Source organism: Scomber scombrus, chromosome 3 (genome assembly GCF_963691925.1).
Source record: "Scomber scombrus chromosome 3, fScoSco1.1, whole genome shotgun sequence".
Taxonomy (NCBI): Eukaryota; Metazoa; Chordata; class Actinopteri; order Scombriformes; family Scombridae; genus Scomber; species Scomber scombrus.
This window is the reverse complement of record NC_084972.1, coordinates 21,696,387-21,719,858: the sequence shown is the minus strand read 5'-3', so window position 1 is coordinate 21,719,858 and position 23,472 is coordinate 21,696,387. Positions and strand designations below refer to the sequence as shown.

General features: G+C 38.8%; 2 protein-coding genes across 6 annotated transcripts in view; both read left to right on the top strand.

The window, feature by feature from the left end:
* atp2b2 (ATPase plasma membrane Ca2+ transporting 2) overlaps positions 1-23,472 on the top strand; it is a 70,010-nt gene that overhangs the window by 7,011 nt on the left and 39,527 nt on the right. For all 5 annotated transcript variants that reach the window (XM_062416630.1, XM_062416629.1, XM_062416627.1 and 2 more), the window contains exons 2-4: positions 17,276-17,476; positions 20,528-20,785; positions 21,718-21,843. In XM_062416630.1, the coding sequence (XP_062272614.1) occupies positions 17,276-17,476; positions 20,528-20,785; positions 21,718-21,843 (585 nt within the window). The remainder of the gene's footprint in view (positions 1-17,275; positions 17,477-20,527; positions 20,786-21,717; positions 21,844-23,472) is intronic.
* Positions 9,744-23,472, top strand: part of atg7 (ATG7 autophagy related 7 homolog (S. cerevisiae)) — a 284,172-nt gene continuing 270,443 nt past the window's right edge. Inside the window, exon 1 of the mRNA XM_062416634.1 lies at positions 9,744-9,747. The gene's annotated coding sequence lies outside the window, so the exon portion shown is untranslated. The remainder of the gene's footprint in view (positions 9,748-23,472) is intronic.

The following is a 23,472-nucleotide window of genomic DNA, read 5'->3' as shown; positions in this document are numbered from 1 at the left end:
ATTTCAATCTGCATGCTTCTGCATTTCTACACATTATATTCTTGACCTTGTTATTCTTCCTCTACCTCTTGTCCAATTTTCTAGTATGTTTATCACTCATTCTACCTCTCCTCCTTGCTCCCTTTCTTTTCCTCCCTGATGATCATACTAATCGCGTCCTCCAGTCGCAGCACCGCGAGCCCGTTCCCCTCTGATGCAGTCTATTTAATCTCTGTCCCACAAGGGATCTCTCACATGGAGCCGCCGTCTCTTTAATAAGGACAATTTCTCCTGCTCTGCAACTTCTCTCCTCCTTTCCTCTTCTCCTCCACTTGTTTCTGCCCTCCTCTCTCCTCCCCTCCCCCAGTGATTCTGTAAAAGGGATAGAAGAGGTAGAAAAACAGAGAATGAAATAGGAGGCAGTGAAGAAGGGAGGGAGCGATGGCTCTCAGAGGATAGATTATAAATGATACACAGCCATTTTGCTCTGTGAGGGAGCAAAACCACATCGAAGATGGACACACACACTGACACAAATACACACCACTACTCACACAGGTGTTCTTCTGCAGTGTAGTAGTAGTGACCTTGAGGCAGACTGAAGCAGTATTATGGCTCATCGGTCAATCAATGTGTAATGGCACTCTACCGATCAGCCACAGCATTAAAACCACTGACAGGTGAAGTGAATAACATTGATTATCTCGTTAAAATGGCAGCTGTCAAGGGATGGGATTTAGTCGGAAGCAAGTGACCAGTCAGTTTTTGAAATTTACGTTTTGGAAAAAGGAAAAGTAGGCAAGCAACTTTGACAAGAACTCAATTTTAATGGCTGGACAACTGGGTCAGACAATCTCCAAAATGACATGTCTTGTAGGGTGTTCCTGGTATGCAGTGATCAGTAAATACTAAAAGTGGTCCAATGAAGGACAAGTAAACCAGCAACAGGGTCATGGACACCCAGGGCTCATTAATACGTGTCCCTGTCTGGTCCAATCTTACAGATGAGCTACTGTAGCACAAATTGCTGAAAATGTTCATGTTGGCTAAAATAGTCAGGTGTCAGAACACACAGTGCATAGCAGCTTGCTGTGTATGAGCTGCAAAGCTGCAGAAAGGTCAGAGTACCCATACTGACTCCTGTCCACTGGCAGAAGCGGCTACAATGGGCACGTGAGCATCAGAACTAGACCATGGAGCAATGAAAGAAGGTGGCCTGGTCTTATGAATCACGTTTTCTTTTACATGATGTGAACGGCTGGGTGCGTGTACGTTGTTCACCTGGGGAAAAATTGGCACCAGGATGCGCTATGAGAAAAAGGCATTCCTGTGGAGGCAGTGTGATGCTCTTAATGATGTTCTGCTGGGAAACCTTGGGTCCTGGCATTCATGTGGATGTTACTTTGAAATGAACCATCTTCCTAAACATTGTTACCGACCAAGTACATCCCTTCATGGCAACAGTATTCCAAGATGGCAGTGGCCTCTTTCAGCAGGATAATGTGCCCTGCTACACTGCAAAAAATGTTCAGGAATGGTTTGCAGCACATGACAAAGAGTTCAAGGTGTTGCTTTAGCCTCCAAATTCCCCAGATCTCAATCTGATCTGTGAGATGTGCTGAAAGAACAAGTCTGATCCATGGAGGCCCCACCTTTCAACTTACAGGAGTAAAATGATCTGTTGCTAACGTCTTGGGGCCAGATACCAGAGGACACCTTCAGAGATCTTGTGGTGTTCATGCATTGCTGGGTCCAAGTTGTTTTAGCGGTATGAGGGGGACTCACACAATATAGAGAAGGTGGTTTTAATGTTGTGATTAATCTGCAACATTAAGAAGATATATTGGGGAAAGAAAGTCTTAAGGAGCAGTTCAGCTGATTCACATTGCTTTGGTATGACTTTTCACTTATAATGTTAGTCATTGCGAATACAATGTTAATGCTGTTAATGCTTCTGTACCAGTTACTATAATTCTTAAATTAAATTAATTTATATAAGTGTGGGTTACCAAAATGTCAGACTCTCTGGTTGGTGTTTATCCTCTGCCAAGACTTTACCTTGTCTTTGTAGTTTGATCTTTAAAGCTGTGGTCCACAACTTTCTGCAGGTTCAAAGTACATAAAGCAAAGATGACAAAGTGTCTAGTGTTGCTTTTATTTCTTTTTGGTGTGCAGAGACAACAGTTACATGAAAAAAAAGAAGATAGTTTGTCATCTTGAAGTTGACAGGTATGAGCAAACAAACTGCCGACGGTCTTGTAGAACACAACATGGTCAAGATACATAAAACAATGTATTGATTCACATGCATTACGGATTTTAGCTTTAATTATTCACAAAGAACCCATCCTACAGAGTAGTTCTACCTGCTATCAAAACATGAGGAAATATAACCTTTTTGTGTATGAATGATTTACTGTATAAACATTTTAATCTGAAAGCTTAATAGCTTGCCTTAAATTGAAAAGCCTTTCATCCCTAATCAATGATTTTCCAACAATTAAAACTGCAGCATCCGGGGCTTGATATAAAACAGAAAACCAAGGAACCTTTTTCAACCTGTCAACCCCAAAACCCAATCCAACAAACAGGCTTTACCAACTTGTTCATGCATCATTGATAAAGAATGTATTCACTTTTGATAATATTGTTAGCGACAACCTTTGAACCCTGTGAATACCTAATGGAAAACGCCAATGCCTTTCGGCAAACCTGTGTCAGTGTTTTTTAATGTGGGATATTACAAAAAGATGAGCAGGTGTAGGGAAAAAATAATAATGGGTTGTGAACATTTTCGCTGGGACGTGTTGTGAAGTGCAGTCACTTCTCAGATGCTTAGGCTTTCATATCAGGGTTTGATTACTGTCTCTGGAGAAGTACACTGTGGGCTGGTTTCCCAGACAGGGATTAAACAAAATCTTGGACTAAAACAAAATGTATATACATTTTTCACTGAAATGCATTCTTAGTCTAGAACTAGGCCTAATCCATGTTCGAGAAAGCCCTGAATATGCAAAATATGAGGAAAGTGTGCCTCTTTTTTATTAAATACTGGTTCATGTCACCTGAAAAGCCTTATGATAAATATAGACGGAGAATCGGACAGAGCTACAGAGCTTTTACAGGTTGTAAAAGGTAAGTTTTCATATTGGCCAAGGTCAAACAGCAACACAAAGCAAGCAACAATATTATTAATGTACTGAATGTTTTGTGCAGTATAGTAGTTGTTTTATTGAGGCAGTGAGAACTTTCGCCTAATAAATCCCAGCTTGTCAGAGGGACTGTTAGACAGACAGACACACACAAATGCTAGGCATGGCTGGCAGTGAAGTCAGCTGTCCCAAGAGATGCCTGACTGAATTAAGAGGACAGATGCCAAAAACCAGACTCTACTGGCCTGTTCCCATGGAGCCCGCTGCTGACTCACAGCAGTATACAGTATGTCTGCCTGTGTAAGATGCAGACATACTGCATCTCTAGTGTACAGATTGGTATACAGTAGACATGAGTGAAAATGTAAAAATACATGTGGTTGTCTTGGTAAAGTAAGCCAGTGCTGACAAAACAACATACTGCATGTGCTCTGTAAACTTTCCCTGTGTGAATCTTTAACCTATACTTGAATTTTCATTTTATTAGGTCATTAGAGATATTAAACATGCATTTATTCCATGTAAAACAATCCAGTTATCACTTCACATTACACATGAAATTACAGATTATTGTGATGGGACAGGCATTTCACATCTGGTTTGATTGTTTTAAAATCTCATCTTGTTGTTTTGATCATACTTTCAGGAACAGTGACAGACAGTGTAGTGAAATACAGCATTTTTCTCATTGCTGCCCTGGCTTTGAGATAATTGGTGATGTAATGCTAAAAATATTACGTTACCGAGGCCAGTAATTAAATCTGCCCTTTTCACATTTTCTCTGAGTTTGGTATCATTCTTTCCCCATGATAATCATACTTTAAAGTAATTTTAACTAAATTTTAATTGGAAGTCTTAGTCCGAGCAATTGTGTCTGGCTCAAAGGCACTTGAGGGACAGGTGACTGATGAACCTGTGACCCCACAGTTCCAAAAAAAGGTTTTCACCATCAGGCAACCAGACCACCTTATTACTTTTTACCATTCTGTCTGGAAAATGTCTCATTAGTTAAGTGAGTCACACAAACACTTGGTGCCAGAGTCTGACATCTCAAAATGCTTCTTCGTCCCTGGTTGCTGTCATACATTGACACCCAGCCCTTGTCCTATGAAATGTCCTGAATCTGAACTGGCTTCTGGATGCAAGCAGTATGGATAGCGAGTTGACAGGCATGGCGATACTTTTAGCTGGATATGCAGAGTCCCAGGCTATAACCGACTTGTTTCTCTCCATGTCAGCTCTTTTCCTGAGTTGACCTCTCTCCTCTCTCTTTTCCCGCTGTGGGGCAGAACAAGGGTGGTACCACTGCTGCCAAAACTGACAGACAGTGTTTCCTTCTCAAGGGCACATGAATAGATACAGTCTTGGACCAGATTCAACCCTGCCTTGCTCAAGGGCAGAGAGCGGCTATCTTTCAGCTTTGTGTTTAAACATACTGTATAGCAGAAGAACATAGATACTGGCTTGCCCTTACTTTATCATTTCTGAACCTTTAAAAATCATCCTTGGCAAAGAAATACTCAACACTTGTGGGAAATCTTCCATGCCCTGCCTGATGGCATCAAGGAAACACAAACTATAAACCTACAGGGATACTGCTACATAAATAGTTACTCTTACCTAAGGGCACAGGATCAAAGCACCAAAATCAGACACTTCCCAATGTGCCAACACAACATTTCAGCTTCTGCAGTCTACTAGTGTGCCCATTCTCTTGTGACAGTATTATTCAGCTATTGCAATTTTATCCAGTAAACACATGTGATGCAACAGGTTAGACTTTAAAGAAGATAGTATATGGGAATTTAGTACATAACCTTCAATCAAACACTGTAATTTGGGATGAAAATAATGATGATTTTAATCAATTGCATAATGCACTTAGGAGTGTTAGTTACTTATACATTTTTGTATGCATAGGATAAGTTGAATTTGTGTAGTAGTGCTGAAGCAAATAATTGGTTAGTTGATCGATTAATTGTAAACACTTTGATGATTGAGCAATCATTTAAATCTTTAAGTATCAAGTAAAAATCTGCCAAATTTGCTCAGTCTTTGTTTTTGGGGTTTTTGACTATTGAAAAAAAAAAATCAAATAAATAATAATAAAAATATCTATCAAAAAGACTAGTATTTTCAGTTTACTGTACATAAATATAACCTTGCCATTACCAAATGACTAGCCTTACCTTATTGGCATGTGGAAAAATCCATTGTGTTGAATACTGCGTAAGTACATCTGTTATATGTCAGGAGTATTAAAGGAGATGCATCCATTTGTACAGCAGATGGAACTTTTTGGATGGGGTTTCATGGGCTCAGTCTCATTACAGTTCAATCAATATGCTACTGCATAGCAAAGGCGCAGTTCAATACTCTTTCAGCTCGCCGCTGTAATTTCCATACAGTGTTAGTGCTTGTGAGCTCCTATAGCAAGAGAGTGTTACGAAAATAATTCTAACGTGCTTTTATCCACCATACAATGTGTTTATAAAACTGTATCGAATAGTAAAAAATATCATTATCAATGTTGTTGTTGTTAAATATATGATTTATTATTTAAAGCATTGTTTTAATTCAGTTGACTGTTCTTTTGACTCCAGTGTATTTTCTCTTCAGTTCCAAGCAGACAGACAATAAGGGGCACATTAGAGTGTGTAGATTTCCCTTACCTGTCATGACTATTTCATGACTCTCTCAGGTAGTCTGAATTTTAATAGCTGGCCCTATTGTGTCCGGAGCTTATCTGAGCCCCTGGGTGAAACCAGAGACTGACACCCAGATGGAAGACAGGAGATAGACCACTGTCACTCTCCCTTTCAGCCTCTTGGCCCTGGATGCTCTCCCTTTTCACTCCCAAGGGTGAAGGGAGGGGCAGCAGTTTGTGTGAGTATGCATATTATTGGCAAGGAAGGCTAAAGCCACACAGACGGAATTACAGGGTCAGGGTAATTTTAAAAAGCACTCTTCAAATCTTGATTTCTCTCCATGTGATAGAATAGAAAACCATTACAGTCTCCTCAGAAGAATTATTTAGGAGTGGTTAATAACTTGTAATTCTGACAGTCTGACTGGCAAATGCACAGGAATTTATAAGCTCTAAATCTTTATTAGTGTTAAAGCTGTCAAAATGTTATATTCCTGCTGCCATGCCTACATTACAACAACTCCTGTATAACTCTAGTAACAGCCAGGTCATAAATGAGAGGAGTAGGGATCAGGTGTGTTTTCTGGATATATGTGTGTGTTTGTAAAAGAGAAAGTGAGATACAGACAAATGAGAAAAGGAGGGTATGAGTTGTTACAGCTACTGGACAGTGACAACTCTTTATTGTCTTTGATGATCCTCTTCAGACATTTTTAGGACATATAAAAATCATACGTATATGCCCCTATGACTCAGATTTAAGGTAAGAAAAGAGAAACTTTCCACTTTCAGCAGATGAATGTGAAACCAGCCTTCTAGTGTCGAACTGCACATACATCATACTGCACATTGAAGCTTAAACAACCAACTGTAGGATCAAGATGAAAAACACATTTTTGAATGGAGGGGAAAATAAAGTTTCAATACCAATCACATTTTTATCAATAGATAGGAAGACTGAATTGACAAATTGACTGATTTATTATTAAGATGACAATTAGTTTTAAAATAGATCGATGGATGAATACCAGGCAAACTGATGATGGATGGACTCAATGAATGTTTGAACAGTCATTGTAGGATGAAGTTACTGACCCCATTACACCTTGGCCTTATCACTAAGCAGTTGTGTCTAAACACGCTTGCACACTCTCCTTTCTCTTTCACACACACACACACACACACACACACACACACACACACACACACACACACACACACACACACACTCACACACACACACACACACACACACACACACACACACACACACACACACACACACACACACACACACACAAGGCAAGGCAAGGCAAGGCAAGGCAAGGCAGTTTTATTTATATAGCGCATTTCATACACAGTGGCAACTCAATGTGCTTTACATAAAACAAACATTCAACAGAAAAAATTAAAAAAAAACATGGAATTTGAGAAATAAAAATACAACCCAATCATAGTAAACACGTACATACCCCCCCCCCCCCCACACACACACACACACACTAATAATAAAAACAAAGTACAGAAACATAGAAAGAGAGAGAAATAAAATACTATAATAGAGCATTAGAAAATAAGATTGCAGCATAAAATAATGATTTGCTTTAAAATCATTAAAAGGACATAGAGTGCAAATGAAAGATTACAATTTAAAGTGCTTTGAAAGGGCTCAATCATACGCACAGGAGAAGAGAAGTGTTTTTAACCTGGTTTTAAAAATATTCACAGTTGAGGCTGATTTCAGTTCTGCTGGTAGTGTGTTCCAGTTGTGTGCAGCATAACAGCTAAAAGCTGCTTCACCATGTTTAGTCTGAACTCTGGGCTCCACTATCTGACCTGAGTCAGTAGATCTCAGAGCCCTACTGGGTTTATATTCTACTAACATGTCATTCATGTATTCTGGACCTAAACCATTCAGTGATTTGTAGACCAGTAGCATAACTTTAAAATCTATTCTATAGCTGACTGGGAGCCAGTGTAAAGACTTTAGAACTGGAGTAATGTGCTCTGATCTCTTTGTTCTGGTCAAAACTCGAGCTGCAGCGTTCTGAATGAGCTGCAGTTGTTTAATGCTTTTTTGTGGGAGTCCAGTCAGAAGACCATTACAGTAGTCGAGTCTACTGGAGATGAAAGCATGAATCAACTTCTCCTGGTCTGTTTGAGACATAAAACCCTTCACTCTGGATATGTTCTTAAGCTGATAGAAGGCTGTTTTGGTGATTGATTTGATATGACTGCTGAAGGTCAGATCTGAGTCTATCAGCACGCCAAGGTTTCGGACTTGGTCGCTAGTTTTTAGAGAGAGTGACTCGAGATGTTTACTGACAGCAATCCTCTTCTCTTTATTGCCAAAAACAATTACCTCAGTTTTGTCCTGATTTAATTGAAGGAAATGTTGGTTCATCCAATTTGTTACTTGCTCTAAACAGTGACACAATGACTGTATTGGACTGTAGTCATCCGGGGACAGTGCTAGGTATATCTGCGTGTCATCTGCATACACACACACACACACACACACATCTAGCCACACACAGAGGCTGTAAACAGATGTCTCATTAATGTTGTGTCCACATCTAGGGCAGCCGAGCCAGCTAATGTTACAGTGTTTGAGGCTCAGATGGTGGAACTAAATGACTTATGAATTCATATGTTTTTCCACTTTTAACCACTGACAGTTGATTGAATAAGCACATTTCTACATGTACATGGATGCATGCACACAAACACACACATTTTGGTTGACTGTGGGTCACACCCAGGACAGAACAGACCAACAGATGTATGGTCGAACTACAGTAGACCTCAATTATAAGTTTGACATAATAAACTGTTACAAGGACCATATGCACTAAAGCACATGAGTCCACATGAGTCACCAAAGCTTGTTTTTTCCTCTGCCATGCTGCTCTTTATTTGTTACTCGCCAGGCCTCGAGAAAAGATTTCAAGGAGGTGTAAATTAAACCTTTGGGTATTTAAATTCTGTGATATGAGCAGCATACACCAACCACATCTCCGGGTTTTTGTTGTTGTTTTGTAATTGTGGAGGGCTTTTTTCCCTTGCATAACATTACATAATCAGCTTTTTTCACACCATTTAACTTAAAAAAAACGCCAAGAAGTATCGTCATAGAAACCAAAGAGTCTGTGTACTTTGGGTCAGGGCATTTAGCTTATAAAATTATTGTGGGATGCATTATTCAGTCTTTAAGACCAAAGGATTTTGTTCATATGACCATTACCATCCAACTATCACTGTACAAAGTCCCTTGTAACTTTTATGCTGACATAAAATATAAAGAAGGATTATTAAGTAATAATCAGTTACACCCTGGAGTGAGTGGTGTGTGTGTGTGTGTGTGTGTGTGTGCGTGTGTGTGTGTGTGTGTGTTTGTGCGTGTGTGTGCGTGCGTGCGTGTGTGTTTGAGTGTGCGCATGTGTGCATAAGAGAGAGAGAGAGAGCGTTGAGTTGTGTTCGCTCACTCCACTCTGCCATTTCTTGCATGAGTCAGAATCAAGGAGCACAGTGCCTGACAGCTAAACTCACCCACTTGTACATCTGCCCCCACAGACGCACGCATGCATGCACGCAAACACACACATACAGTTGCTTTTTTTCATCATTGCAGCATACTGTGCATTTAATGTAAAACCTGCTCTGACATGTGAGCCCTCTTATAGAAAACACACATATATGGCATCAAAAAGCACTAGCTTCTTTGTCTTGATAATAAAAAGCATGAAGAAGACTGAGATGTTCTCAAAGTGTTTTAAAAATTACAAATAATTCAGTTTTGGCAGATGTGCACCACATTTTGGTCAATTGTAAAAGCAGCAACCATAACTGCAGCTTGTCTTAGCGTGTTTGCTGCTTGAAAAACATCAAACATCCAATCCATTTAATCAAAATCTGCCACTGGTCCTTTTCACAGAGTTTGGTTCTCTCAGGTGTAGCACAGGACATCTGCCTTATTAGACTAAGTATACCATAATAGGTAATAGAATGGTGTCACACTTTTGGACATACACACACATACAGTACATACAGTGCCCTCATGATGGAAGAGACATGGTGTCAGAAATTGCTCAGTGTCACTTTCCAGTTCATTACCTTTTTGATGGGGCTGTCCGTAGGGGAATGAACGATAGATCTGCCTCTATCTATGTGTATGTTTGTGCGTGCAAGCATGTATTCGTGATTATGTGACCTTGTGACTCCTCATGAAATGAGAGAATGTATTTTCTCAGCTGTTTGTTTACATACAGTATAGTATGTCTGCTTGCATGTTTGGCCTGTGAGAATGTGACTGCTCAATGGTCTGTACATAAAAGTGCAAGATTGCGTATATGCCACATCAACTCGTCCTCACAGAGAGAGCTTGCCTCCTGCCGTGCCCTCTCTCACACTCAATCCTGAAAGCGTGTGGAGCAAACAAAGAGTCAGTGCACGCAAAAACTGCTTTGCAAGAGGAGCAAAGAGGCCAGTCTGTTTGTAAAACAGGTTTTTACTTAAAGTATTATTAATATATTTATTTGGTTTGTTGAGGGCAGCAGAACAAGCTGCACAGCACACAGTACTAACCAAGTTACCCAGTCATGCATCCAGGGCTGTATGGTGCTGAATGACATGTAGAGCTGAGAAAAATTGCAGTTTCATGATAATCATCGTGGTTTTCATCACTACAAGCCACACCTTCCATAATACATAATGATGATTGCTTAATATTAAAACATTGAATAGTGCAGCTTTAATTCTGTCCCTTCCCTAATTTGCTTGTGATTGATTACAGCTAATTATTTTGTGTTCTTTATTTGATAGAATCTATGTTATAATGCTTATTTCTGCAAAGTAAACTGTTGAAAATGTATCACTTTGGAAACTTTAGTTTGGGTTAATATACAGTAGCCTATAGTACATAGAACATTTTCAGTAAACTGTGAGATATTCAGAATCAATGTTGTCACAACAATGTTACACTTCTATTGCTATGAAATAGAAACAGGTGCAACTTTATTGTCTTAGGGCCTGATTTACTAAGATCCCAGAAAAAGGCTACTAAATTGCGTGTACAGTGCAACAGATTGCTCGTTTAGTTAGCATGCATCTACTAAGAATAATTGCGCAAATGACAACAAGTGCAGACAGCAGTATTTAAATGAGGGTTTTGCGTGTCATAATAGGCAGTTTGAAATGAAACCTGATCACATGGAATTAGAGGTTCTAGTAGAAGAGGTTAACAAATATATTGAGTTATAGCAAATAAAATATTACCAGAAAAAACGACATATGGGAGAATATTTGTGACAAAGTCCATGCTGTTAGTAAAACCAAAATATTCCACTCCAAAAATATTAACACGGGTGGAAAAAAATCTGTTTTCTGCGTATTCTGTCATTGTGCCTCCATCTCCTCCTCACCACAGTGACAGCAGTCATCTGTGCACAGTGCTAATACCTGCCATTCAAAGGTATTATTAATAGGCACAGTTACCGTCAACAAAATTACCTCCAGGTTTGGTAAATCACAATGCGTGTGATAAATGACATATTTGCATTTTGTCCTTCCTGTATTTTACACACTGGGGTAAAAAATAGTATATTCATTATGGCAAACGTACTAAATGGACAGCGTGCACTATCTTTCACATTTGAAAGACGCAAGCCTCAATGGGCCGCGTTAGTAGATCAGCTTGCATATTTTTTGCGGGTGATGTCAAATTTGCACACGTTTTTACAAATGCAGACCTTTAGTAAATCAGGCCCTTAGTATGTTTACACATAATAGGAACTTGATTCCAGTTTATAGTGGCTGTCAATGCCACACACAGTACAGTGTCAGCAACAAATGTGCATTGACAGGTAGAACAAGGACAACAAGTGGATCCTTAATTTAAAAGCTTCCAATACTTTCATCACCGCCTTTCTATGTAAGATGTTGTAATCTTCCACCTTGTCCTATATAACGGACACAAGCCCACCATCTTCTTAGGATGGTCCAAGAAGGAGTAAAGGGTTTCTGTGTTGCATTTTATTTTCTTGTCTTTGAGTGCATCGTCCTGTTATTGTCTGAACCTTTTCACCCTCCTTTCCATCCCACTCCCTCCTCCTATTTATGTCTTTCACTTTACACGTACCATTATTTTTTAATTCTAGCTTTAGCAACATCTGCCCTTTTAGGCTGTTTCTCATATTTTCTGCCTTTGTACGCACATTAACCAACCTCTCCTCTTCTATGGCATAAAATGGTGTCATTATTATGGAGGTCATTCTCAAGGACATTGTGACACATTTCTCCATCACTCCATCTTCTAATAAGAGGATGATAATTATCCACCTTTTAGCCGCTGATGGGTTATTATTCATAGAGTTACTCTACATCCAGCCTACTCTCATTCTCTGTCTCTCTCTTGTGCTCTGTGAGTCACACTTCAGCCCTCTCTGTCTTCCCTCTTTATTCCTCCTCTCTCTTTTTAAAATGGTGAAAGCTGAGAATACATGTTGAAACTATTGATCTGCTGCAGGAAAAAAAGCATCAATATTTTGCGTCGTTATTATGATGATCATCATCGTAGAACCCTGTTGCCATGGTGATTTGTTTTGGACACTGTGGCAGACAGTATTGTGAGCGGGGGAAAAAGTTCAGATATAACAGGGAGGAAAACGTAAAACCAGAATGGGGGTGAAATGGATACTGCTAGGACTCAACAACTATACACATTTAAAATTGATGTAGTTACATCTGTCATTTGAAGATTTAAAAACATATATTGCTTGCTGCTGTGCTAAGACGTTTCTTTTTTTACAAGGACATTTAGAGGTCATAACGTTTTTTCATTCTTCAGTGTCATTTCTTTGATGGAACATACCTGTGAGCACACATACATATGCATGCATGCTCTTGGACACAAACACTCATCAAAAAAGGCACACACACACACACACACACACACACACACACACACACACACACACACACACACACACACACACATACACACACACACACACACAAACACACACATTCAATTCACACATTCTCCAAGGTTCAGAGGCTCGGGTATTTCCGCAAAACGAGTGGGATGCATAGTGTTTCCATGGAGATCTATTTTTAGCCACTGACAAAAAAAGGGCCAACTGTTAAAATATGCCATCATGTTCCCTCTGAGTGAAAAAAAAACCCATTTCCTCTCACACATAACAGATGGAATAAAGTTTTTTCTTCTTCTTCTTTTTCTATGTCCCTGTCTTCTTGTCTATCTGGAAACTGGATGTTAGGCACGTACCATTTGTTGAAGCAGATTTGAATCATAGATCCTCCTGCATTTGACTGATCAGCACCTTACTAGCCATAGAGTAAGAACAGCACAGAAGAAGGAGATAGAAATTCAAAGTTTTATCCTTATAAAAATGTCTATGAATCTTTGGTTATTATGTAATATTTTTGTAATCAGTTATGACTATTAAACTTTTGAGCTGTCAGTCATGCAAAGCAAGAAAAAAGTCTCAATGTTTCACTGTTTCCTTACATTTTATAGACTAAATGCTCATTTGGAAAAATAATTGACAGATTAATCGATTGAAAAAACTAGAATTAGTTTCAGCATAAGTGTAATATTTATCTTTATAATGATATAGTATCTTATTATGATTACATAAGATTAAACTGTTGTCAATATGCGAAATTTTATGGTCAGTTTTCTTAAATTATCAAAGAGTACAGAGGCTGCTTTTAGGTTCATTACATTACATATGCTGGGGCAGCTTTTCTTGGCTCTGAACCCAGAGGGCCAAAGAGGCCCATGTTGATCATTTATGTCACAGTATTCTGCATTATTAATAGCGTAATCATATTGTTTCTCATAGGCATTAAATTATAACTGTAGCCCTCTAATGTACACAATGTGAGAGGGCCAAATGTGGTTTATTATGAAGCATGCTTGCTTAATTATCCAGTATTTAGTGGAAAGTGGCCGAAAATAGTGTAGAGTGATTTGATGGCATGCAACCAAATTCATAAATAAGATTAAAACACTGGATGGATTGCTGGTACAATAAATGGCGTTTGCCTTAATCAGCTGAGTCATCAGGATGTCCACTGTTTGATTTTAAGTCCATCAGCTGACAATCTAAAAAGAAACTTCAGACCTTCGCTAATGATTGTTAGTGCTCATTTCTAATTTTTTATTGATGGACTCAAATTCCCTTTAAGCCTTCATCACAATAAGTGCAATGCCCTTTACTAAAATAAATTACCCATTATACCAGGAGTTCCATATCTATTCTCATCTGTTGTTGATTTACCTTCGGTGTGTATTACTATAGATCTGCCCAGACTACACTTCTTGGTAATGAACCCCAGCAGAAAGAATAATCTTTACTCCTTTCTGAGATTACTGTGACTCATCTGTGTATCACCCCGGTTTTCTGCCCTCACTGCCTCCTCAAAATTCACTACCAGAGCATTTAGGTGGGCTGACTGTATTTAGCCTACAATATTTCATAATCGGCCAAATGAATCTTTTGCAGTAAGCAGCCATCAGTGATCCAGGAAGGAATTATAATCTGGCATAGGATTTTCCAGGAAGCAATGAGTATTTAATGATTAGGGAGATTGATTACAGCATAGCTCACATCTCAAGGGCATCACAGTTAAAACATTTAACACGGTTAAATGTCATTCTGTGCTGATGCACCATCTCATGCAGTCGTGACTGTCACATAGCAGAAAGAGTATGCAGTATGTTGTCTTTAATATGAAATTATTGCTGACCTTATGCAGAATGGTGCATTTGCATGCTATAACTAGCTCCCCTGCCTCTGGACGGATTCAAGCAATGTGGAGTAGAAATATTAGCATATGTATTTGTTGTTTTTACCATAACAGAAAAAAAATCTGTGGATGCAGTACTGAATGTAGATATGTAAAAATATGTGCATCTGTGCTTGTGTATATATATATATATATATATATATATATATATATATATATATATATGTGTGTGTGTGTGTGTGTGTGTGTGTGTGTGTGTGTGTGTGTGTGTGTGTGTGTGTGTGTGTGTGTGTGTGTGTGTGTGTGTATCCAATCACCTGAAATAAAGCTAAAGCCTCATTATATGAACTATACTTTTACCGTGTGATGGTGCAAGCAATCGCAGGCATGCTTGGCCAGCCTTCTTACACACACAAACACACACACAAAGCACGTGCCAGCGGTCACGGCTCACGGAGAAATGCACACACAAACACACATGTGTGCACACAGATATGTTTGTGTGTGATGTGAGACAGGGTGCTGTGGAGATCAATGGGAGAGCATGCTAGGTCCTCTCGCAGAGACAATTAAAAGTGAATGGATAATGAGGCTATTTATAGACTGATCTATTTGTAACCAGGGCATTCTCCTGCGTAGGAGCTTGGAATTGTTCTCTTTTCAGCCTGCCCTTCTTCTGTCCTCTTCTTCTCCCTCTCTGTTGCTCCCTCTCCCTTTCTCAAGCAAGCGAACCCTATTTTTTCCCCCAGTATCTCAATGGTTTCTTTTTACACAGCAGAACTGTAATCCTCCTCCTTTATTCTTCTTTCTCCAAAGTCAGATTCAGATGCATTCAAAAGTGCATTATCAGTTATTTTCTGCAGATGTTAATAAATCATCACATATGCAACATATGCATCCACATGTGAAACAGTGTCATGCAGCTGTGATGCTATCAGGTGCAATCCAGGACCACTCCTGGGAGACCCAGTGACGCACCATGCATGACATAATGCTGTGGTAATGTCTGTGGTTGTGAGACACAGGGGGAGTGAGAGAGAGACAGAGAGAGAGAGAGAGAGAGAGAGAGAGAGACAGAGAGAGAGAGAGAGAGAAGGAGAGAGATAGAGAGAGAGAGAGAGAGAGAGAGAGAGAGAGAGAGAGAGAGAGAGATGGTGAATACACACTCCGCTTGCGTTTGTGTGCTCCGCAACAATATAATGGTGCTACACTGAGAAGGAGCCACATAGAAACCAGTAATGTGGCTTGAAATAGATGTTTATGAATAATTTGAACCAAGGATACAGAGCATACATTTGCAATGCAGTTAGTGCACTTCAGTGCCACCTCAATAGCTTTGTGCAGGTTTGATCCACATATAGTGTAGTTTATAGTTAACAGTTTCTGATATACCAGTGACGCAGATTTAAAAAAAAAAAAAATTCTTATATAGGATGATTTAATATATGAAGGTGAGTTAACAAAGAATAAGTACGCTTTTTTTATGTTATTATGTTAAATGGGGTTGTAATTTGATCCCCTGAAAACAAATCGATAAAATGGACTTACATACAGACTTTTCGTTATAAATCATGATGTGCTATTCTGAATTGTCCACACTTCAATCTTACATAATCGATTTGATTAATTGACTGCAGTTTTGATAATTAATTCAAGAAAAAATACCAAACATTTACTCTTTCTCAAATGTGGGTTTTTCCCCCTTTCTTTATTTAATATAAATGTAATATTTTTTAAGTTTTGAGTGTTGGTCCCCCCCAAAAAAAGAAAAAGCAATTCACTATGAATAAGTCACATTTTACTTCAGGAAAATTGTGATTAGCATTTTGTACTATTTTCTGCGTTAACAATTAATCAATAATTCAGAAAAAATAATAAAAATGTTGAAGCTGTTATAAATCTGATATGATATATGGAAATATATATGTATAATATAAAGAGCAGACACAAACCTAAATGAAGCCCATATTCAGCATAATGTTGACTGTAATGCACAGAGCACAATGTTCTGTGAATCTAATTAGTCTATAATTTAAATATTATAAAACCCATCTAAAAGGAAAACACATTTAATATGAAAAGGAAAAGTAAAGAAAAAAGTTATAACAGTAACTAGTTATTTATTTGAGTTATTTGCTTCTGTGTAGAATAATTTTGAGCAGTATTCTAACTGTAAATTGTGCCTCAAGCCAGTACAAAGTTCTCCAGATAAAAGAGCGAAAGATATTTATGTACAGTTCTTCATGGTGTTTGAGGAGGTGGATGAGGTCAAAGCACAAGGCCTGCATCTCTCGAGCAGAATTATATAAGGATCGCAGAGCCGTGGCCCCCATGACTCAAACTGGTAATTAGAGATGGTTTGTGTGTGGTTTCAGAGTGAGAAAGACAAGAAGAAAGCGTAACAACAAGATGGGCTGCAAAGCTGAGTTCAAAAGACTGCTGTTTCCAGCTGTTAGGGTTAAAAATGATTGTGGTTTTCTTGCTGTTCTTTACCACTTGGATCAAATGAAAGCTTTGATGTAAAAGTAAAGTTTGATGTTTTTAGATGTTTGGTACTATCATATGAACCATTTATATATACAATATAATGGCAATACATCAATAAGAATGTCCTATACACATACTGTAGATGATTGTTTCATAGTACTGAGATCTGTACTGGACTATAATCTGCTACCAAAAATTTGCTAATTATTTCTCACCTCTGTATGTTTCCCTCTCTCAGGTCTCGCAGGTACCGAAACTGACCTAGACAAGAGAAAAGAAACATTTGGGAAAAACCTGATACCTCCAAAGAAGCCAAAAACCTTCCTGCAGCTGGTATGGGAGGCCCTGCAGGACGTCACCCTCATCATCCTGGAGATCGCTGCCCTGATCTCCCTGGGGCTCTCCTTCTACCACCCTCCCGGAGACAGCAGCGGAGAGTGTGAGTGAGGCAGCTCCTGTGACATCACTTCTTGTGAAATGCTCTCTGTTATTCGTTTTGAGGTCTTGACAGACATACAAGCACAAATACACACACGTACAGACACACAGACTATGACAGCTATCTGTGCCATCTCCACTACTGCAGGAGGACAGTAAAGGGCTATAATTGCGTTGGCCCACTGACATCACTTCCTCTGACATTACTGGCACTAGCTGACACACTTACACCTACATGTATGCACACACACTTTTTAATTGGTGAGCCAGGTCACACTTTGTTTGTGACCTGCCGCAAGAGTTCAGGTGACTCATCCGGCACAGGGGCAATTTTTTATAAGTGTGTGTGTATGTGCATGCACGTTATGAATGTGTTAAATGAGGTACTGGGAAGGTTAATGAAGTGTTGAGTAGAGAAATGACTTTGAGCTCCCAGTGCCCATATATCAGCCCTGTGAACTGTGATACCGGGAATGAAGACAGAGACCATAACGAGGTGCTGAGTCAGCAACATCAGTCATTGCACACAGCATTATCACAGTAATGGAATTCAGTTACCCTGCCAAAGAGACTAGTCATCATTTTAAGGAGTCTAAAAAGTCATATGAAGGTAGAAATACCTCTACCACTGTCTTACTTGCATGGTTAGTTATTCAAATTAATTCCGAGTTAATACATTTTGCAGCTGGTTGGTTAAAATTAAGTGGGAGGGGGGTGATTGAATAGATAGATGATTTATTAAGCTAGCCAAATTATTGCTTAATTTGAATGTGATCATCAATTAACAGTTCATTTCCCTACACACTTTGCTTCCTTTTTTTTGCATCTTTTGAGCTATGCCTTTTTCTAAATTCACTTTCTGCATCACCAAGTCCAAATAAAGCAGTGAAATGCCAAAGGAAACATTATGCTAATAATTGCATCCATCTGCAGAAACATGAACTGGCTTCCCTTTAACTTGCGGTAAAAAAAGGTGCCAATATGCAATTGTCCTCTCAGATCTGAATGATATGAATAGATATGAATCTAAATCAGTGCATAAACTCCTGCGGATATGAGTAGATGTGAGTAGCTGTGATTCAGAAAGATATGAATGCATACCACTTTGAATCACCTTATTCAGAAAAACACCAAATGTGTATGTGTACATGTGCTACAGAGTGGAAGTGCAGATAGAGAGATGGACATAAGGATGTAAGGATTAAAAACAAGAATGATACTGAAACGTTTATACACAAATATTTTGATAATATAATCAAACATTTTTGGTTATATGTATATACCCACACACACACACACACACACACACACACACACACACACACACACACACACGCACACACACACACACACACACACACACACACACACACACACACACACACACACACACGCATACACCACTGCCACCACCATGCACAAACACATTGCTTGACTGTTGTCTATTAATAGGTCAGATAAAGCTCAACAGTCCAGAAATAGAAGTTGGTGGGATGACTTTAATCTCATTTACATATGAAACGGCCTGGCTGCACTTGAATGAGGAGGGTCTTAATTGCGTCTGTATCCAACACACAACATGTGACAACACAAAACCCTCAATAAATGCAAAGAAAAAAATATTAATAGATACTAAATCCAACATGGTCTGACAAGGTGACAAAACCAATCAGTTAAACTGTTTTTAAAACTCAATTATTATCTATTTTATGGTTTGTCTGGCTGTACAATGTCTTATTTGGCACTTCAGCACCACGGACAGCTACGCATTTGCTGCATGATGGTGTGTGTGTGTGTGTGTGTGTGTGTGTGTGTGTGTGTCTCTTAATGTGGGAGAGAATTACACAGTTAGTGCACACAGCTGCATTTACTCTGTATACTAAAAGGAGTGCAATCAGAACCATGGACAGCTACTACACTCACTGTATTACTGTCAGTGCAATGCAGTGATCGAGCAGGACAGACTGAACACATCCAGTTAAACATCTAGTACTGCATTTCTCTATCATGTCTAAATTACTAGATTGTAGTTCATTTGCGAAAAGAGAAACATTGTAATGATTTATTTTACATAAAATCTGTTGTTTTACATTTTCATCTACTTAAGAGGCATTGTTAACCATGATTAAGAGCAAAGTAGTCAAATGGTTTCACATAAAATACACTGCCAGCCAGAAAGTACTGTAGCATAATTTTTCAAGAGATGTAATTACAGAGCTGAATTTGCCAAAATCTCAAAACATAAGTAACTGCAGAAAATAACTTTTTTTCACAGGACATATCGTTCTTTAAAGTATGTCTTTATTTTTGCTAAAACAAACAAATGCATTTGTATATGTGTGCACTGTATACACTGCAACCTGTTAATGATCATTATATTGATTGGAACACATCTGCACTGCACCAGCAGGTCCAAATTGCTTTTTGGAGTCTAGTTTTCATTAAATCACTGCGTATGTAATGTCTGTAATACGGGGTCTGCACAAGTTTCCATTTGGGCCTCAATTGTAGTATAGTCCAAAGCAAGTCACCCAGTCCAGGGGCTTTTGAAGTCAGGAGTGTATAGCACAATGGCTCCCAGAGTCTTACATGAAGCAGCATGAGGGGGACGTGGAATAGGCCTTGTTTCATTCCCAAATATAACACAGTCTGTCAGACTGCAGGGCATTCATCTGAAGTGAAGCAAATTAATGAAGAGGTGAGGAGAAGTGAATACTCTGGAGGTCATTTCAGCCAGAGTTCATTTCATTTCAGAGTTTCCTTTTATATTGCACACATTGCACATATGGATATATTTATACACACATATTAAACACACAGTAACAGCTGTCTTTGTTCAAATCTTTTCAGTCCCCTGTATGAGTGTGAGCTTTGATTATAATTTTTTTTCCATGTATCGGTTTTATTACAAAGTGTTCTTACTGTAAGTGTACATGCACCGGTTTATGAAAGATGTGAGTGTGTCTCTATCCATTTACTCTTTACAGCACAATATGCTTGCAAACATCTATAAAAGTTTCCTCTTCTCCTTCCTGTCATTTTTTACCTATAGCCTGTGGCGCAGCGGCAGGCGGGGTGGAGGATGAGGGCGAGTCAGAGGCTGGCTGGATCGAGGGTGCAGCCATCCTGTTGTCTGTGGTGTGTGTGGTGCTGGTGACGGCCTTCAATGACTGGTCAAAGGAGAAGCAGTTCCGCGGGCTACAGAGCCGCATTGAGCAGGAGCAGAAGTTCCAGGTGGTCCGCGGCAGCCAAGTCATACAGCTGCCTGTGGCTGACATAGTTGCCGGGGATATCGCGCAAATCAAATACGGTATTTATTAGATTGTCAAACTGTGTGTGTGTTAGGCTTTACTCACTTTAAGGCTTACAGGAAGGGAAGTAAACTCAAATGGCAAATATCTTCATGGTATAAATTCATAGGTCTCTCTTTGTTGCTGTTTGCATACATTCACCCCTCAAAATATACTAACAAATACCGATCTCTCAAAGCCCACGCAAACATTAACCAACACATTTTTAAAGTTATTAATTAAGGAGAGGATCTTCTGGATGCATTCAGTTATCTGTCCTACATTTTATCTACATCTTATTTTATAAAGGTTTAACTGGCACCTTTTCCTTTCCATGTGGTTCATCTTGCATTTCAAAGATTACCTGTTCTTTCATAGCAATGTTCAAAATATATTTAGTTGTGGCAATTCTATGACAAAGATTAGACTTTTTCATTTCTTGCTCTTTGACATGAATTGTGACCAAAATTGACCAAACTTCCAAGCACATCTTGAGAAGTTTAGTTTGGATCTACTGTACATGCCAGCTGACTATTGGCCTTGATTGGCTTGTCCATTGTTCTGTGTAAAGTAATTTTCATGGTTCGGTAGCTTGAAATAGACTTCCACCTCCATTTCCAGAGGGGGATTTAAGTTATGACGTCCATCTTAAGCAATTAAATATATTTAAGCTACAGTATGTTAATGTTAAGAAATTAATTAGCTGCAGCAGGCCTACACACAGACTTTCAGTGCCATCTAGTGACAAGAATATAATATTCCACTGTGATTGACATCTATCTTGTCTAACATTGACTGTATCCTGATCTATCTGGCTACATCTGTAGACAACTAGGTCACAGGCCAAATTACTCTTTTTTGTTTTCTGAACTGCTCTGTTGTGCAAGGTCATTTCCAGGAATGTAAATAAAATGCACTGCAGATAGCAACTCCAGCATTTCTATTGTTGCAGGTGATCTGCTTCCTGCTGATGGAGTGTTGATTCAGGGCAATGACCTGAAGATTGATGAGTCATCACTGACTGGAGAGTCCGACCACGTCAAGAAGATTGTAGAAAAGGACCCCATGCTGTTGTCTGGTATGTTTCCAACTGATGCTGTCTCTCTGTGTCCTGTTAGCTGCATGAAGCTGTTTCATGAGTGAATGCTGTGTGTTACTATCATGCTTTCCTGTGCATAATGTTGTGATGTAAAGAAGAAAGGGACAAACAAAACCAGAGATGGGGACCATAAGTTTTCTCTTACATGTAAAAGTCAATCTCCTTATCAAAATGCCTTTTCTGCTATTCCCCTAAACTACAAAATAATATTGTATATCATGGTTTTGTTGATATTTTATGCAAAGAGTGTCTATGTATCTTTTCTTTTTGCATTTTGGAATTAATGAAACTCTCAAACAAACCTAGAAATGCATTTCTGGCAAGTTTCCACCAGTGGGCTGTTGTAGATTCATCATCCCACACTAGATGAACATGAGTAAATAAAGTGGGCTGGTTTGTTACACCTACTAACCCAATGTCACAACCTTTTTTTTCTATCCATTGTGTGTTGTTGCCCTCAAATATATTATGGATACAAAAAAAAAACCTAAACAACATAAACAAAGGGTTTCGTACCAGCAGCATAATTCTAATAATTGCTTCTGTAGCAACCGTATAATTTTGACAGCCAATTTAAAAGCCTCAACAAGATGTTTCAAGTTGTTGTTATATCAAGGTTTGCCTTTCATTCTTTATCAGTCCGAGGTTTGCTGCCTAGTTCCCTTTTTGTAATCTATTGTGAATACAATCTATTGTATTTTAACTCACAGTCGCGCCATTACCTCAGGCAGAAGTCGGCAGAAAGGTTGCTAATTATAATCTGAAAGTACAATGCAGAAGGAAGCCCATCACTGTTTTTTTAATATTGTTTCCCTCTTTATTGGTTTAGTATTTGCTGCAGCAGAGACACCAGAATTCGCAGTTGTAGGATTCTTAGAAAAGAGTATATCACAGATAACAGAAACGTGGGTTAATTTGATCTCACATGTTAGTGTTTTTTTCCCCGCGAATAATTAGCTGTGTGCCTTTTTGCTGCCTTCTTTAATTAGCCTCATATTCACCCGCATCCACTCATTCTCCCAAAGGTTAATAATGTTCTGTGAATGCTGTACATATACATACACATGCACAGGATTTATAGTGCAGTCCAAAGTATTTACTCTAGCACATTGGACTTTTGGCGTTAGTAGTGTTCAATTGTGTTCTCATCCATATTGGTATACATTTTGGAACTGTAGAGCTTTTGATTAATACAGTAGTTTGGTTTTAGGACAATAAAACAGGACAGTGATTCTAAATATAAAACCTAAGCAAACTGCACAGGGGAGTGTTTATGTAACCTAGAGGTGTTTGCATAATAGGGTCTATAGTTTTAATAGTGATTTGAAATTGGGACACACTGTAGGCCAATGGATTCTTATTTTCACATTTTACAAAAGGATTCAAGGATAAATTGTGTTAAGTAGGGAAATAAAATCAGGACTAATACTTACTCTTAGCATGATAACATGTTATTTCTAGTATGTGTAATGTCTGCCATGCTCACCATCTTAGTTTAGTGCGTTAGTGTACTAACGTTTTCTAATAGGCACTAAAAACAAAATGCAGCTGAGGCTGATGGGAATGTCATTAGTTTTGTAGATATTTGGTCATAACCAAACTATCAGA